Raw genomic sequence first — 19,779 nt, 5'->3', positions numbered from 1 at the left:
TCAGGCATGTCCTCCTAGTAAAGGCCTCTTCCTTCAAAAGGCTACATCCTGTTGAATGTCTGCTGGAATTGGCAGCTCCTGCTCGGATCATATGTGGTTTGAAGGTAGCTCTCTATTGCTGAAGCAGCAAAAGAGACTTCCTTCCCTCTTACCCAACTCTTCCGAGTCTCATCCACCGTCTCCTTGTCAGCATTTGCACAAAACTCTTTTAATATTGTGCTGGAATTGGGTTCAGGGAATCCCACCACTTTCTTCCACTTTTTTCTCCCAATTGTTTTCCAGACTGGACAATCCCTATCCAAGAAATAGCTTATTTGCCTCTCTGAGATAATCTTCTTGGGCAAGAACCATTTGAAGTACCGGTACTATCAAACTGAGAAGATGAAGAGGCCATGTGCCTCTTTGTACCAGAGGTGCTGCCAGTCTTCTTTCCTCCAGTGCCCGTTGACTTTTTGGCCTGTTTTCCCTGCATTCAGAAAAAAAAATTCCACCCAGTAGAATTCATGTGTGTTAGCTTTGAAATGTATCAGTTAAGAATATGTTATAAAAATTCAGCAGACAAAATTCCCAGATTTAGTATAAGCAAAGCATCATGATAATGAGTTCAAAAAGCATGATTGTAAATCCTATCGAGTATCAGGATGGAGTCTCAGGATTAACTTATGATAATAAATTGGGTATCCTAAACAGATATTGGATATTCCAATTTAAAATCCAGTAGAATTGGATTCAACTCTAATGTTTTTCCAAACACTGGACTCACACAATTCAATGTCAGAAAAGCATTTCAATGCATAAGTCTTACTACTAAAGAGCTTTATTCTGAGTTTAGCCATGCATTCATTATCCTAATTTCTCAGCTATCATCATACAATATCATTCAATCACAGTCTTCCCTTGCCATTAGCTTTACTCTTTTTCACAAGTGTATTCAACACACTCACTTCCCTTATTGCAGGTTTATGCATCCAGACAATCAATGTCCCTATCAGATGCTTAATTAGGAATGTATGATGTTGTTGATTCAGACCAAATTAGTCCAATTGAGCATTTATAATTCTTTAGTCATCAGAAATAAAATGAGGCAAATGTAAAATGTATAATCACACATCCGATCAACCCATTTATTCAATCACAGTCAGATAATGCATATTCTCAGTTAATTCCTAAGACTTGCATTGCAACAGGTAATAATAATCACATAACCACATGCCAAAAATTGCTTCACATCAAAATTAACCTTTCAATCAACAGAAAGAGATTACAACATAGAACGAGGTATGGCTCAAACCTTAGCTTTGTCCATTGGAAATTTGAAACCCTAGAAACCTTAACGACCACGAGCGCTCAACAAAAATCTAGAGGAAGAACCAACTATGCAACCGTGAATATGTTTGCTCACGGTGAGAATAAGGGAGGAGGAAGGCAGTGGTGACTTTCGATGAGAGATGTTAAGGAGGAATGAGGGTTGGTTGGTTATAGCTATTAGGTGGAGCGGAAGGGTGTTTGGAGATGAGGGTTTGGAAGCAGTGGTGGTTGAAAAATAGAAGGAGAGGAAGGAGGGTGGTGATGTTTCGCGGTGGTTGGTGGTTCGGTCTTGGGGTTAGGAGATGATGAAGGAAGAGGGATGGGTTTGGTGAGCGGTGGTTGGTGTGGGATTTTCTGGTTTGTGGCTGTCGGTGAATGTGGATGGTCCTGGGCCGCGGTGGTGGATAGTGAGAATGGTGAAGGTTGGGTTGGGATTAAGGTTGGTGGAATGGGAATGGAGATGAGAGGGAGAGGGAAATGGTGGTGGTGTTCGCGGTGAGAGAGTAGAGAAGAGGAAAAAATTTCAAAGAGAACAGGGGGTTCGTCTACGACTGAGGAAAAAAAATTGGGGGGGGGGGCAATCAAATTAGGGTTTTTTATTTTTATTTTTGAATTTGGAACTGGCGCTGACAGCGTGGTATTCACGCTGTTAGCGCGGACCTCTCTGTGAGTTTTTGACTCAGTGGCGCTGTCTGCGTGAAGTTCACGTTTCTGGCATGAATTTCTTGTAAAATTTTCACGCTTACAGCGCCATCATGAAAGTGTGAAACTCACTATGAGCATTTTTCTTCTGGCGCTACTAGCGCTAGGTTGGCACTAACAACGCCAGTTCCCAGGTTTATCTTTTTGCTTTTGTCACTTCTTCACCAAAAATAAAATAAAATAAAATAAAATAAAAAAATAAAATAAACTGAAACATGACTATTGGGTTGCCTCCCAATTAGCGCTTGTTTAATGTCACGAGCCTGACGTGAATAGTCTAAGACTTAGGTGAAGTCAAAGGGACAGAAACCTTGTCCCTATTTACCTGTCCTCCATAGTACAATTTCAGCCTACATCCATTAACTTTGAAAGGATTATCATTGTCTATAGGAGAAACTTCTACTGTGCCATAAGGATATATCAAAGGGACCTGACCAGCAGGATTTGAGTTTACCTGGAAACAATCTCAGTCGAAAACTGTACAATAATACCTGTTGTCCCAGCTCAAATTCCTTCGGAACTATCTTCATGTCATGCCATCGTTTTGTCTTCTCCTTGTAAATTTTAGCATTCTCATACACAGCCAACCTAAACTAATTAAGCTCATTTAATTGCAAAAGTCTTTTCTCATTAGCAGTTTTCACATCAAAATTAAGGAATTTAGTTGCCCACATAGCCTTATGTTCTAATTCTACAGGAAGGTGACAAGACTTACCGTACACCAGTTAGAATGGTGACATGCCTATTGGAGTCTTGAAGGCTGTCAGGTATGCTCAAAGTGCATCATCAAGCTTCTTTGACCAGTCCTTCCTTGAATTTCCCACAGTCTTCTCTAGGATTTGCTTCAGCTCCCTATTTGAAATCTCCACTTGTCCACTTGTCTGCGGATGATAAGGTGTCGCCACCTTATGATTAACTCCATACTTAGCAAGTAGACTCTAAAACTGCTTGTTGCAGAAGTGGGATCCTCCATCGCTTATGATAGCTCGTGGAACTCCAAATCTTGTGAATATGTTCTTTCGCAGGAAAGACACAACCATCTTAGCATCGTTTGTTGGAAGAGCTGCAACTCTCACCCACTTTGACATGTAGTCCACAGCCACCAAGATGTATTGATTAGAGTAGGAGCTGGGAAAGGGTCCCATAAAATCTATGCCCCACACATCAAATATTTATATCTCTAGAATGCTATTCAAGGGCATATCATTCCTCCTTGAGATGTTCCCAGTCCTCTGGCATCTATCAATCTCTCTATGAAAATTCGAGCATCCTTGAATATGGTGGGCCATTAGAATCCACTCTGTAAGACCTTTTGAGCGGTACGATTCCCAGCAAAGTGTCCTCCATAATCTGAACCATGACAATGCCATAATATGTTTTCCACCTCTTCTTCAGGCACACATCTTCGCATCATTCCATCAGTACAAACAAAGTAAAGGAAAAGATCATCCCATAAATATCTCCTTGCATCATAAAGAAATTTCTTTGTTTGCTGCCGAGTAAGTCCTTGGGGAATTGATCCTACAGCTCTATAATTAGCAAAATCCGCAAACCATGGTAGGCGGATAACTCCCATTACTTGTTCATCTGGGAACGCATCTTGGATCTCTATTTCAGGTCCATCTTGCAGCTCCTTGACTTGAATTCAGGATAGGTGGTCAGCTACTAAATTCTCCACACATTTCTTTTCCCCAATCTCTAATTCAAATTCCTAAAATAACAACATCCAATGTAGAAAACGTGGCTTGGCATCTTGCTTATTCAGAAGATGCTTCAAAGCAGCATGGTCAGTAAAAACAATAACTTTAGACCCAATCAGATAAGATCTAAACTTGTCTAATGCATAAACTACAGCTAGCATCTCTTTTTCAGTAGTGGCATAATTAACTTGTGCCTAATTTAAAACTTTACTAGCATAGTATATGACATGTAACAACTTATCCTTATGCTGCCCGAGAATTGCTCTGACAGCATATGCACTTGCATCGCACATGAGTTCGAACGGAAGGATCCAATCAGGTGCTATCAAGACAGGTGCAGTGGTCAGCTTCTCCTTCAAAAGATTGAAAGCTGTTAGGCAAGCTTCATCAAATATAAATTCAGCATTCTTGACCAACAGTTGACTCAATGGTTTGGCAATTTTGGAGAAATCTTTGATGAACCTCCTGTAAAAACCTGCATGTCCAAGAAAACTACGAACATTGTTAACATTAGTGGGAGGGGGAAGTTTTTCAATAATCAATAGCTTAGCCTTATCCACTTCAATTCCTTTTTCAGAAATACGGTGTCCTAAAACTATGCTATCCCTTACCATAAAATGACGTTTCTCCCAATTTAAAACTAAATTAGTTTCTTAACAACGCTGCAAAACACAAGAGAGGTTAGCCAAACATGAATCAAAAGAATCACCAAAGACAGAAAAATCATCCATGAATACCTCAATGAATTTTTCTATCATATCAGAGAATATGGAGAGCATGCACCTTTGAAATGTGGCTGGAGCATTGCATAATCCGAACGACATTCTCCTATATGCGAATATACCAAATGGGCATGTGAACGCAATCTTCTCTTGATCCTCTAGTGCAACTGCAATCTGATTATACCCCGAGTAACCATCCAAGAAACAATAATATGAATACCCAACTAATCTTTCAAGCATTTGATCCATGAACGGAAGAAGGAAGTGATCCTTTCTTGTAGCGGCATTGAGCCTTCGGTAATCGACACACATCCTCTATCCTGTTATTGTTCTTGTTGGGATCAACTCATTGTTTTCATTCTGCACTACAGTTACTCCACCTTTCTTTGGCACTGTTTGCACTGGACTCACCCATGCACTATCTGAAATGGGGTAAATCATACCAGCATCTAGGAGTTTAACTACTTCCTTTCTAACCACTTCCTTCATGGTTGGATTCAATCTCCTTTGTGGTTGACGAATTGGCTTCACATCGTCTATCATCAGAATCTTGTGAGTGCAAAAAGAAGGACCGACTCCTCTCAAGTCAGAGAATGACCAGCCAATTGCAGACTTATGTTTCTGCAACATAGTCACAAGCTTTGTTTCTTCTTCGAGAGATAAATTTTTATTGATAATCACTGGATATGTATCATTATCTCCCAAGAATACATCAAGTTTTCAGGAAGTTCTTTCAACTCCAACTTGGGACTAGCCACAGATTTATCTTCAGGTTTCCTAGTCAGCTCAACTGACTCTTCTTCTAGTGCATTTGAAACATCAGTTGAGTCTATGGCTTTAACTACCTCAGTAAGCAAATCATCATTCAATAGTTCAGATGACTTAGGATTTTTGCAAACTGCTCTTCAACGGTAGGAGGATTTGCTTTTTCAAAAATATTTTCTAACATTACTTCTTCTATTACATCAATTTGAAAGCAATGTCCTTTATCTTCAGGATGTTTCATGGATTCAAACACATTGACTTTAAATTCACCATCATTAACTCTAAATATCATTTCACCTTGCTCAACATCAATTAATGTCCTAGCAGTTGCTAAGAACTGTCTTCCCAAGATGAGAGGCGTATTATCATCCTCTTCCATTTTAAGTACAACAAAATCGGCTGGAAAATATAATCATTTACCTTTATAAGGACATCTTCCAGCACTCCTTCTGGCATCTTGATGGATCGATCATCAAATTGGAGAGACATAAAAGTAGATTTCATCTCTGTAATCCCCAAAGATTGTGCAAAAGAGAGAGTCATCAAGTTGACACTGGCTCCCAAATCACATAGAGCTCTCCCTACTTTAACATTCCCGGTCGTACAAGAGATACTGAATCTCCCTAGATCTTTGACTTTAGATGGCAGTCTGATAACTCATATTTTGTTACACTTATTTATTATTCTTGGTTGGTATTTTTATGATTTATTTGAATTAAATAAAGGTCTTTTGGGTCAAATCACAATTCTAGATTTTAATTGGGTTTAATTGATTTTCGTTATAATTTTTCAGATTTACACTACTTTCGTATTTTGACCATATCTCACTCTACAGATGTCCGATTTACTCCCTTTTTATTTCCTTTTGCAGCTAACAGATAGGTCTACAATCTTTATTTCAGCTGCTGAAGCCCAATTCGAACGAGAAGATGGTCTAAACCTGAGCTCAAGATGACATGTTTTTGCTGGAATTTTATTTTGACGTTTGGACTTGTAATTCACATTAGGATCCAATGTGTTTAGGGCAATGTTATTAAACTCGACCCGGTCATCGACCCGGTCGAGGTACTGGGTCAACCAGTGGGTCACTGGTTCAACCGCATGACCCGGTAAGTATATGCAAACCTGTAATTTATACTCAAATACCTGTAAAAAAATACCAATTCCAAATATTCTAATTTAAAATGCAATTAATCAAATACTATTGTCCAACAAAAGATAAAACAAATATATAATACTTGTCTAGTTCTTAAACACTTAATATCTAGCACAAGTTTAGAACAATAACTCTTGTCGATATCAAGAGAAAACAAACAAATCAAATTACTAGCACAAAAACATATAATTATGCCCACGGAGGCAAAGTTGTGTCAATTAATTCATCCTCTCCTCCTTCATCAAATAAATCCAAAGCTTGACCAACATTGCCTTCAGTTTGATTTGCATTTTCCATGATGTTGTCTTGTGCCTCATCTTCATCATCATCATCAAAATTTAATTGATCTAAAACAAATATTATTTTTTCATGTAAGTTAGTTATTAACATGAAGTAATCAAACAATCAAATAATCATAGAACAATAAGTAAACATACCATTATCATCTAGAGTTGGTTGAGTGGACATATTTGCAAGCTCATTCCGTAAGGTTTCCATTTCTTCAGCTGTTAAGTATGGTGGTGAATCCTCTAGTACCCAATTAGAATGGTCCTCAAATGTTTCAAAATTTATTGGATCATAGTTTTGATTCTTCAATCGATTCCTATGCATACAAAAAAAAAATTGTTCAATTTTCAACATTAGAAATACTTGGAGAAATAATTATATAAAAAAAAGTAAATACTCAATAATACCTTTGTGCCAGCCTCAAGTTGTAACGGACATAGACAAGATCATTAAGCTTTTGGTGCTCTAATCTATTTCTCTTATTCGAATGAATATGTTCAAATGCACTCCAATTGCGTTCACAACCCGAAGCACTACATGTTTGACTTAAAACACGAATAGCCAATTTTTACAAATTTGGTGCACCACATTCATAAGATTCCCACCATTGATCTAGAATATTGCATGTGATAAAATAAATTAGTATTAATATTATTCAGCAATAATAAGAATTAATGCTCATAAAAAAAAAGATATCAATGATAAATTTTACCTGGCATCACGGTATTTTGTTCGCGTTTAGCAGATTGCCTTCCAAAATCTAACTCAACATTTTTGAAAATTCTCATCTCACTTGTCAACTTAGAATTTAAATCAGGATCCCCATAAGCATATTTCTCAATGACATCCAAAAGGCCTGATGTTGTGAACTTATGTTTTTCAAATTCTTCATCATTGTAACGACAACCTGGATTCAACCAATAACCAGCAGCATGAAGATTTTTGCGAAGCTGTGAATCCCAACGACGATCTAAGATTTGCAAGTAAGGCTCCACCTTCTTCTTGTTTCTTTGAAATCTCTTTATCATCTCCTCTCTAGCTTTAAATATAGCTCGATAAAGAAAACCCATGGCAGGTTTGTTTTCACTGTCAACAATACGTAACACACGAATAAGTGGCTCAGTAAGCTTCACAATCTCAGCACATTGTTTCCAAAAATTAGAATCTAAAACTTGTTCCACAAATTTTTTTGCCTTGGCCTCCTTAGAATAAGTTGAGCTTGTCTAATCTCTAGAAGTTACCATAGCCCTTAATGCATCTTTTTGAGCCAATATGCTTTGTAATGCAATAAAATTAGTGGCAAAACGAGTAGGAGCTGGACGAAGAATTTCCCTTCCACCTGTATATTTTCTTATCAAATGCAATGGATGACAATGGTTATATATGTATTTGGTAATTTTGGTAGCAAGAGACACAACAACACTTACTTCCTCTAGCTTTCCAATGTCATGTAACATCAAATTTATACAATGAGCAGCACAAGGAGACTAAAAAATGTTAGGAAACTCAGCCACCAATAACCTTCCAACAGCAACATAATTTGCAGCATTATCAGTCACAATCTGAACAACATTTTCAGGGCCAACATGCAACACTACATCTCTAAAAAGCTTATACAATAAGTCTGCAGTTTTAGAAGCATTAGAAGCATCAACCGACTTGAGAAAAATAGTTCCTTTTGGGCAGTAAACTAGAAAATTGATTAGAGTTCTCCTACAACGATCAGTCCACCCATCTGTCATAATAGTGCATCCTGTTTGCTTCCAAACAGTGCGATAACTCTCAACAAGTTTATTGACTTCTCTAACCCATTTATTTAACAAATGACCACGAACTCTATAAAAATTTGGACCTTTATACCCTGGACCCATGCTACAAATAACATCAATCATTGGTTGGTAATATGATGAATTAACAGCATTAAATGGCACACCAGCATCAATCATCCATTTGGAAATTGCAAGGTCACACTTCTCCATTACTTCTTTACTTTGCAACACATTTTTTATGCCAGGTTAAGCTCCAGGAGTTGTTCTGGGCATAAAATAAGAACCTAAAGGATTAATACTCTTCCCCTTTTGAGATGTAGAAGGTGCTTTTCTTGATGGATTTTGTGGCACTTCATCAATTACTCTCACTTGATCTTCATCTAATGGATTACTATCTTCATATTCCTCTTGAACTTTTCTTTTTTTGTTCCTGCCCTCATCAATATTTTGCTTCATTTGAAAACGAATATATGTTGGAACCTTCTTGCATTGTTCAACTTGCCCTTTTTCTCCTGCCAAGTGAATCTTAAGTCGATTGATGCCGCCTCCCTTGATTATCTTATCACAATAAAGACATATTAGAGCAGTTTTTCCATTCTCTTCAACTTGTTGTTTACAGTGTGCCTAACTTGGATCAGTTTTTCCCTTGTGTTGATTTCTTTGAGATGATTGTTGAGATGAAATTTCTTGTGAGACTGGTGCTTCAGGTTCAGTAGATGACATATCTAGCTATATATCCAGCTTACCTACCACAAATTATATACACACATTTTATCATCTAATCCTAATATATATATATATGTTCACGATCTAATGGTGCTGCATGTAGTTGTCAAATAACCGTTAGGTATCATCTAGCATACACTACAATTTTATTAATCCCAATTTAAATGATCAAGCACAGAACCAATAAGATCATATATAAACCAATAAGAACCATGAAGCACAAAAACAATGCAAAATATGTTTGAGCATGGCCATATCAACGACTTAACATCTTAATTAATAATCATTGGTTTAAGAGATAGTGGCCCCTATAATGGGTCTTACAGGCTACAACACTCAAATTAGATTAATGTTAAGCTAATGTAATTTACAGCTTCAGTTAATTGGGAGCAAAAACAATAGTTAATTGGCAGGTACTAAAGAATCAACATTCATTTATTTAAGCATCAAAACTTGAGGACCTGTCTTTGATTGAAAAAATAACGAAAAGGATAGGATATGTAAACACAAAAACATGCAAAATGTCAAACACAGAGTTGCTTTATAAATATGAAATGGATGGGTAGGCTTCTTGTAATTATCAAAAGAAAAAACTTCATGTTAATTGTTCTAAAAAAAAAACTATACTGAATTGGAGAAGTTGCAGTGATGTTTCTATTCAACAGATACTAAGCTAACGGAAAAGTAGTGCAATATGGAAGGTACCATTGTTGTTACTCTTCAGTCATTGTTAAGTGACAAGAGAATCTGTCTCACATTCTATCATTCTGTGAGTTCTACTACTATCCTGCTTGTGTTAGAAGTAAATATTATTTGCTCTATAATTCTAGCTAATTTGACAATGAAACTCTTCCCTTTTATGGATGTGAGGGAAAAAAATTAATCTATAAAAATATCCTATTGGTCCTAAAATTAATCTATAAAAACTCTTCCCATTTATGAAACTCTTCCTTTTTATGAATCTAGCTAATTTGACAATGAAACTCTGTTGGCAGAACAGAGCGGTCTTAAAATCATTGAAGTACATTAGAGATTAGACTCAGATTTTCCTAACGGTCCATAAAAATATTTTTCTGTTTACATATCCTATCCTTTTCGTTATTTTTTGTCCAATTTTTATTACCCAAATGGCCATTAATACGGCAAAATGAAGATCTAAACGAAAAAACGAACAGGTTGACGAACTTGCTTACAGCACCGACACAATTACAACCATGGTTACAACACCGACACAAAAAAAAAACATGCATAAAAGAAAAGAAAAAACGCAAAGTTAGGGGAACCTTACCAGAAGATCTAAACAAAAAGAAAAAACTCAAAGTGAAGAACAATGCCTGAAACTTGAGTTGACGAACTTGCTCAATGTAGTTTGCTCAGTGTCTCGCTGACGAACAGTGCTTGAAACTAGCTGAGATGAGATGAGACTTGAGACTTGAGGGTTTGAGACTAGCTGATTAGGAATAAAGCGAGTCAGGTGGGTCATGTGACCACGTCGTATTAGTTTTTTTTTTTTTAATGAATACGCATGACCCGTCCGGTTTTTATAAAATCCGTCCGGGTCACCGGTTCTCCTAAACCTGTACGGTTCACACCGGTTCGTACCGGTTCCATGACAAGTCCGATCCAACGTCCAACCCAGACCGGTTTAGGGACCGGGTCACCGGTTTTCGGGCTGACCCAGCCGGGTCGGTTTGGTTTTGATAACACTGGTTTAGGGCCCAAGGTCATGTTTTATTGTTTTATTTTATTTTATTCAGCTTTTATTTTATGTATGGGCCGAAGCGGTGAAACCCTATCCGTTCTGAATGACGGCTATTTAAGGGAGACTTTAGGAAACCCTTCGACAGTCAGTTTTTGGGAGTTTTGACGACAGACGAGTTTTCTCTGAATTTCAATTCAATTCTGTTCTTCTTCTTCATCTTCTGTTCTTATTCTTTTTAATTTTTAATTATGTTTACCTTAGCCATGCGAGGCTAAGAACCTTTTAATCAACCTAAGGGTAACAGATTCCATGGATTAGTCTTGAAGATCTGCGCTTTATTTTAAATCAATTTCGTTTTCCTTCAAAACTCAGATTGATATCGTGCAATCGTGGATATTCAATCTAAGGTTCGCGATTGCGATTATCGAAAGGGATTAATCATCAAATTTGATGATTAGATTGATTGAACTTAAATCAAACGGGCTGATACTCTGCGATTGTATGAGTAAAAGCATCGTATTTGATCAAATGCTTTTGGAGCTAGGTACATCCTCATTCTCTTCAGGAGCTAATTCTTCAATGAGTTATAAAGATGTAGCTGGAGCTTTGTTAACTAATGATCCATTAGCAGCTGCATTCAGAAATTTTCTATCAGCAGGGCATATACCATGGTAGAAGATCCTTACCTTATCTCCCGCTTGAAGAGCATATTATGAGCAAGCGGACAATAAGCCTTTGAATCACCTCCAAGCCGCTCCTAAAGGTTCACCATCATTCTGAGAGAAATGGTCAATCTCTCGCTTCTTCTGCATGAACTTAGAAAGAGTAAAGAACTTCTTTCTAAATTTAACCACCAAATCATCCCATGAAGTGATGCTTCCTTCCGGTTCATTCCTTAGCCATTCCTTTCAATGTAAAAGGAAACAATATCAAACGGATAGCATCAGTACTAACTCCATTATGCTTGTGAAAACGACATAGTTCCAAAAATCCTGACACATGAAGATTGGGATTGTAGTCGTCTTCCCCTGAAAATTGGTTGCTCTGGAACAGCTGCAGGAAGGCCGGATGAACTTCAAAATTGTTGGCCTGGATTGGTGGAATGATGATTGCATCAGTGACAGGTGCAAATGATGGGTTGGGGAATTGCTCCATGGTATCCTCATTTCCTTCAGCCATAGTTGATGTTCCTTCTTGGAAGAGTGATCAGTTCACTCTTTCTTTTTCTTTTTGCTCCTTAGTGAGCCTTCTGTTTTCCCTTGCGATCTTTTCAATTTCCGATTCGTAGAGCAAGTCGTTTGGATCAACTGTACCTCGCGTAAACCAGAATTTAAAATAAACCAGTAAGGGTAAAAAAAATAAAAATAAAATAAAATAAAGGTCGAATCTTAAACTCCACAGATACTACTATTGTTGAAATTTAGTCCCCGGCAACAGCGCCAAAAACTTGTTGCGAACACGGCAAGTATATCGGTCGTACAAGTAATAAAGTGATTAAGTAAGAGTATCGTTCCCACGAGGACTAAATTCAAGCAATAGGTTCGCCGTTTTTATCTAAGTTAGACAAATCCAAAAGGTGTTTTCCAAGGTAACCAATATTCAAATAAAAATCAATTAAGGATGACTGTAAACGAAATTAATTAAAAAGCTAATTCGAAATAAGAAGCGAGTTTAAAATCAAGAATAAAAACTGTAGCCAGGATGCACTTCACCTCCGATCCTCCCTTATATTCCTATATTGTACTTTATAATTAATTAATTGGTTTGCTCAGACAATTCATTATTTTCCTATAGATTAGTTGAACCCTAATGTCTTAGTAATTTCAACCCTTTAACTTAATTAGAATCCTAGTGTCCTAGTAATCCTTCTTAAATTAAGCATTAAGCAAATGAATTATAAGTCTGCAATCTATGTAAGCCCATGTCTAGGTCATGCATAAATTGTTATTCTACCCTTATCCAAACTAAAATCCTAATATGTCTATTGTGAGTCCTAACCCTCAAAGCCCTATAATTTAGAGTGGCCAATTCTAAACAGAGTATGGAAGAATTAACACAGGCAGAATAAAACAAACTAACTAATTAACATACAAAAACAATATAGAAATTATAAAGGATTCACATCGGGTCCGTGATCCCAACTACAAAAGGAAATTAGCCAGACATATTCATGTCTTTCATGTCTGCCTTAAACAAATACAAATAAAAATTGTTCATAAACGAAGAAGAAAAGAAGAAAGCTCAATGATCTTCAGTCTTCAACTCCGGTGGAATCTTGATCTCCAGCGCGAGTCTCCAAGAATTCACTCAATTCTCTGATCCTCACAATTCTCTCCAGCCAAAGACGTTATCTTTGGGAGTCTAAGCCTCTATTTATAGCCTTTGTGTCTTGCTCAGATATCTTGATTAAATCTTCATCGTAAATCTCAGTTCAACCTTTCTCTGATTCAGAACAGGATTTATTGCTGATTTGTCCGCACCTCCCACGCTACTAGCGTGGATCTCACGCTATCAGTGTGGGAGTTCTGTTATCAAAGTTGGACATTCACGTAACTAGCGTGGTTCCCACGCTGTGAGCGTGGTATGCAAGACTGTATGGCGCTACTAGCGCGAGTTTCACGCTGTGAGCGTGGATGCCTCTGGATTGAAAAATTCTTCTGGCGCTAATAGCGCCACACCCACGCTGTCAGCGTGGGGCTTCAGTTTGTTGCTTCCAATTTGGGCTCCATTTTGTCTGCTTTTCCTACAAAATCAGTAGAAAATCAGTTGTATGATCTTTAATTGAGATTTATCATATTAACAGTAAATACTGCCCTTTTATTCAAGATTAATCAATATTCTTTCTCTTTTTGGCTTAGATTTATACATATGCTGGAGGCATATCATGACGAAGTTGGAGCAACATGGTACAATGCAAGAATACCAAAGCCAATTTGAGAAGATGCTCTTAAAGGTTGGATGATTGGAGATTTCGAGGAAGGTAAGTTCCTTCATAAGTGGGCTCTCCGATACTCTTTGAGCAAAAGTGCAGGCAAAGACTCACTTCCTTATCTAATGCTATTGGGCTCAGTGGCGGAGCCAGCTCCAATTGGAGCACGGGCTAAAAAATTATATGTGTATTTATTTTTCTTAATTTTTGTTAATTCATATCATAATATATTTAAATTATATTAAATACAAAATATCTTAGCAGACAAAATAAAAAAGAGTTATAATTTTATTAAATATTTTTTATTTTTATTAAATATATTTTAATTTTTTTATATAAGTGAAAATAGAACATATAACTTAGTACAACTTATCCAAATTTTTCATTAAATATATTTTAATTTTTTGATAGGGTCAAATTACAAATTTTAGCTCCGGCCAAATTACAATTTTAGCTCCGGCCAAATTACAATTTTAGCCCGGGCCAAATTATAATTAATTATATAATTATATATAATAAGTACAGCCGAGACCATCCCCAAGTAGCATATGGCTCCGCCACTAATTGGACTTGGCAACTTGTACGAGGCTCAGAATAATCAGATCTCTCCAAATATCACAAGTCAAAACCTTTCTCCCAAGAATAACACAACTCGGAGCGAAAACCCATTGGTCAAACGATTTGATGAAATCTCGACATGACAACAAAAGGGGTTATACTTTCGCTATAATGAGACTTATGCATCGGATCACCATTAATTTCAGCTGTTGGATTTAAATAATCCTTATAGATAGTGACCGATGAAAGGTGCCCTGCAGAGCATATTTTCTCTTTCAAGGTGTTGACATTGTGATGACACAAACTCAATTTCCATAGTAAAAGATTCCTTCGCATTTTAGCCACGTAATAAGGTTAACAGAGGAAATTGAAATGTACCTCGGGATCTTGTCACATTCTATGTAACGTGTCTGTTACCAGAGTCCTATAGAACCATAAACCTTCGGAATACTTTTCTAGTAAAATATGATAGTTGAATTTTGAATTTGTTATGGCACGTAGGATTTAGATGAGATCGATGTGGTTTTAACTTGTTTCATTTGTTTCTTTATTACTTAGCAGATATAAAATTAAGATTATAACTGAATATAGGATCTCAGTAGAGAATGTGCTTTTAAGTTAGTGTGAATTTGAGGTTGATTTTCCAAATAAATTGTCGTAAAAGTAAAACTTCATGACGTAGTCGGAAATAAAGGAGATGTGAAGGATCTGAAGGTGAAAGTACACGTGGGCAAAAACAAGCTAATAAAGCTGAACAAGTTTCACAAACATGCGTACGTGTAGTTCAGCATAAGTAAGCAGAAACAACCCAATTCTAATTAATCAGCAAAGTCAAGTTTTTTTTTATGGAATCATAGCATCCAAGTAGAAGATCCTGCTCTGAAGATGCTCTGTGAGTCTGTGTGACACTCATAGTCCAAAAATTTATGATAATTTCCTGTAGTTTTGCCTATACATTGGTAAAGCCAAATTAATACTCTTGGTATAATTCGAATATTATTCGTTTGTCTCTCGATGTATTTTGATATAGCTATAGATTTATTTGCTCTATCTAGGCACAAGGGAAATTTTACTACTAGAAATAGTCAATTCAAACAGTCAAACCAAGCCATTGGGGTTGACTAATATTTAACGAGTATTCTATATATGTCGTACCTACAAAAGGCATAAAATCCCATATGGCAAATATAAAAATTATATGCGTAGACAAGGCGAAAATACATCGAAATTATACAGAAAATGGAGAATAGGCACAATAGTTTTGAATAGGCATATTCTTAAATCCAACCGTCGAACGCATAATTTGGAAAAAGTGCCTCTGTCGTTCAAAAGATCAATTTTAGTATCATGTTCACATAACAAAGAAAGAGAAATTACCAACGCGTTTTTGAAGGAGAATATAAAATAAAAAGAGGAAAGAATATAAAATTCATTAATCAATTATAAAAGGAGCTCAATTCGACATACTCATTTTTACACTTCTTTCTATATCATCCAAAAAAGAGAGAGAGTGAGAGAAAATAAGTAGAAGCCAATATAGGAAGGTCTACTAAAAAGGCATCTCTTGTCATTTTGACTAGTTAGAAAGCTTGAAGTAGAAGCAACAGCATGCACCGTTCCTTATCAATGAACTTCCAATACAGGTTTTTCAGCCAACAAATGCAAACACAGGTGAATCAGGTGATGGCAAAACGTGTCGTTATTATGGAGCCATGTGAAGTGTTCATAAGCCACAGAAGCATGGATACAAAAAGAACAGTGGCTACTCTTATGTATGATGATTTACGAAGGCTAGGCTTTCACCCTTTCTTGGACAACAAGACAATGAAGCCAGGGGATAAACTGTTTGATAAAATCAACAAAGCAATCATGGAGTGCAGGATTGGCTTGGCTGTTATCTCACCTCGTTACTGTGAGTCTTACTTTTGCCTTCACGAGCTATCACTTCTCATGGAGTGCAAAAAGAAGGTTATACCCATCTTCTGTGACATTAAGCCATCTCAGTTACGTGTCATCAACAACAGAAAATGGACCCCAGAGGACCTCCACCGTTTCAAATTGGCTCTTGAAGAAGCAAAATACACTGTGGGACTCAACTTCAACACCTCAGAAGGGTATAAGTATAATTTTACAAAATGATTAATTTTTCCTTGCATCATTTTAATTTCTCAAATAGGAATTAGTGTCAGGTGGGCCAATAGGAATCTATAACGGGACCACTATTAATGAGTTCCCACTTATATCGTTTTTGTTTAATCCATTATCAATCCAAATGAAATATTTTAGATATCCCTACAATTATTCCATCCATAAGCGCCATCACACATACATATGATGTTTCTCCTGCATAGAGATTGGACTAATCACTATCCAGGAATTGAAATATCAGAATAAAAACACTCTTCTAGTTATCTACTTATCTTTCTATTAATAGACGTAAAAGATTCTTTACATATAGTTTTCACTTTTTATTTAATTTATCACTCTTTCATGCTGTATTGAACAAAAGAAAAACTTTAAACAACAGAAATGATAGTAAATATTTGGAGTATTGGCGGCTAACCTATTTTTTATTTTTTTATTTTTTTTTATATTATCATTGTCAACATCAAACTTACTCTTTAACATTTGTTTTATACTTTTGTCACATTTCTCTCTTCATTTTTTGGAAAAAAGGTGTGTCATTTTAAATGACACACTTTATATCCTTTTACACTGGCAAAGAAGTGGGATCCATATTTTTAAATTTTTTTCCATCCATCTTATCTCCTAAGATTTATCTCTTTCTCTCACTTAAAATGATACAATGTTGTTTTCTTTAAAATGATACACATTTTTTTTTCTATTTTTTAATTTAAAGATTCCAACTAGTACAGTTTTTTTTTTTAGACAAAGAAAAAGAAAACTTCTAATAACTATTTATGTTAGATTTTTATATCAAAGAGATTAAGACCCATACGAGTGGGAAGAAAAAGCAGATAAGAGAATATACCTAGATTTTCCCATGTACAACAAACATTAACTTCATTACGTTTGTTTCATTTCATCATTTGAATACTTGCCTAATTTCCATATAATTACTTGAATTTAAATTTAGTTAACCGCGGGAAATTTCTTACATGTATTTTCTTTTTTCTTGTAAAATGTAGGAACTTCTCGGATATTGTGACCAGTGCTTCTGATATCATCATCAAGAGCTTGATAGAGCTAAAGGATGAAGAGCAGATGCAGCATCCAGACATGGATGTTGCTGTTTAGAACACACATCTGATAAACAATCATCGATTATACGTATTATATTATATTATATTATATTTCTCTAACATAATTAATTATAATTTGTTAATAGCTTCATTTAATTAATACGTCAGAGCTGTATAATACACATAATAAAAAGCTTATTTAGTGTTTACAAAAAAAAAAAAAGCTTATATAGATTCTGTGTACAGTGTTTGAAATAATTTATGGCGTTTCTACTTTTATAAATTGTTGCAATTGCGCTGCTAATGTTGTATTATTAATTAGTGTAATGTAAATAAAAAGGTGTGGCTTGTTGTTCGTCCACGTTGACTTCTTCTTTTCTTGTTCTCGATGTTGTTGGAGAAGCCTAATTTCACTTTCATTTTCCATGTGTTTTTTTTTTTTTTCTTTTATACTTATCCTAATTATCTCTTTGAAGTGAGCTGGTCACTTAGGAATTCTCACAAATTCCTGCTCTTTGAGCTGATTATGATACTAATCCCGAGTTTGAACTTAGTCATAATTAAAGTTCATCGTCCCTTCCCACTAGTCAATCTATATTGCAAACTGAGCTACTCTCATTTGAGTTTTCATGTGGTTTTTTGAATATGTATAATGGTTGCTCTGATCATATAAAATGATCATACGTATGTAGAACATCAGAAGAGGATAAAACATCCTAATTTTATCTATATTTCTTATTTCTATCTTACATTTTATATGTTATATTGAATTTGACAGATTGATTAATTAATTTTTAGTTCATACTAATGGCTTTCAGATGGATTTGAACGAGAAGGGATCGCAAGTCAATCTAAGTTTTATGTTTTATCTATAATCTAATAGGCTAATTGTCCATTTTACTCCCGTTTTTTTAAAACAAAAATTACAATTTTGCCTCTCCCCAAACTATATACCAATTTGTCTCTGTTTAATCAGTTGATCGACACTTTCTTGAGTAAATGACAAGAAATAGGGGTTCTTTTAAAAAAAAACCCTTTCACGCAAAAAAATGTATTTTTTCGGCATCAACTCGCATCTCCCCTTAATTAAATCGTCCCCTAACCTAAAAAAACTCCCTAAATTGCACGATTTTGTGGCTAAATTGGTGTTCTCTATCATCAATCTTTGAGTTGTCTCTAGATTTGTCTCTGATTTATGTGGGTATTTGGGGAGAATTCCCAAATCTAAGCCTACCCCCAATTTGATTTCTTTAGTTGTTTTGTTTCAAAATGGTTGCTTTCTTCGTATTTTTGATGCATTTTTGTTTGCTTTTGCAGCTTTCTATTGATCACTCATGGTTGGTAGATGTTCCCATTGTGGAAATGTGTTCCAGGATCTGACATGATGGGTCTTCTTCTTCTAGGTCGATTGATGCTGACTTAATGGTCATGTCATATGGGTACTTATTCCTAAATGATCTGACAAAGCATGCTTGGTTCATGTCGAAGTTTCTACGCCAAATCATAGTCAAGTCAAAGTCATTGGATTCGACATTTTTCTTGACCAAGGGAATTGGCATTGTTGGACTACTCGACCGTGAACTCTTGAGGGTACATGCAAAGATTTCGTGCCCATATTTAGTGGTCATAGTGAAGGCATTCTACCAAAATTATCACTACTCTAATGGAGACCTGACATCCAAAGCATGCGGCATTGACATTCTAGAGAGTGCTGAGATTTGGAAACAATTGCTGGGATTTGATTTTGATGCTGATGAGGTCGCTGCCACTTATGACGAAGAGCGTCATGCTACTATTGAATGTTATAGGGGTGCTGATATTGTGCCTGATCTGAAGAGGTATGGTGTTAGGCTTGCTGAATACACATAGTTTGGTGTGGGTTTGTTGACCTTGGATGCATGTATTCTATTCTATATCATGACCCATATTATAGTATTGCGATCTCATAATGATAGGAAGATGTTGGAGACAGACCTAGTTGTGATGTAGGGCATTCGACATAATTTGAAAGTTAACTCGAGACACTATATCTACTCCATTATGCAATGTGCAGCTAGGAAGGATGCACGTTTGTATGCCTTTTTGTTCAAATGATCTTGGAACGCTTTGAGGTGCCCGTAGATGCTGAAAGTTTCAAGACCGTTAGAGGTTGGAACTAAGTTCAAAAAGTGTATCTTCGAGCAATGTGAGATCACAAAGGTTTGGAATATATGGCAATGGAAGATGCATTCTGAGCTTGGAGTTCAGTTGG

The 19,779-nt window shown here is 36.2% G+C and overlaps 2 protein-coding genes across 2 annotated transcripts; one reads left to right on the top strand and one right to left on the bottom strand.

Annotated features, from left to right (window-relative positions):
• Positions 1–6,542: 6,542 nt before the first annotated feature.
• LOC133305351 (uncharacterized) lies at positions 6,543–8,620 on the bottom strand. The gene is made up of 6 exons (XM_061505551.1): positions 8,163–8,620; positions 7,883–7,991; positions 7,392–7,768; positions 7,049–7,174; positions 6,791–6,957; positions 6,543–6,670 (listed from the first exon to the last, which is right to left on the bottom strand). Exons 1-6 carry the CDS (start codon positions 8,618–8,620, stop codon positions 6,543–6,545), a joined length of 1,365 nt encoding a protein of 454 aa, XP_061361535.1.
• A 7,313-nt stretch (positions 8,621–15,933) lies between these two features.
• LOC133305344 (disease resistance protein LAZ5-like) lies at positions 15,934–19,397 on the top strand. The gene is made up of 4 exons (XM_061505539.1): positions 15,934–16,439; positions 17,475–17,577; positions 18,846–18,865; positions 18,932–19,397. The coding sequence occupies exons 1-4, from the start codon at positions 15,934–15,936 to the stop codon at positions 19,395–19,397; spliced, it is 1,095 nt and encodes a 364-aa protein (XP_061361523.1).
• The last annotated feature ends 382 nt before the right edge of the window (positions 19,398–19,779 follow it).

The sequence above is a fragment of the Gastrolobium bilobum genome, unplaced genomic scaffold (assembly GCF_033153095.1).
Source record: "Gastrolobium bilobum isolate Gb01-03AN ecotype WA unplaced genomic scaffold, APGP_CSIRO_Gbil_v1 utg16004, whole genome shotgun sequence".
NCBI lineage: Eukaryota > Viridiplantae > Streptophyta > Magnoliopsida > Fabales > Fabaceae > Gastrolobium > Gastrolobium bilobum.
The sequence above is the reverse complement of the archived record's forward strand: the minus strand, read 5'-3'. Positions and strand labels throughout refer to the sequence as shown.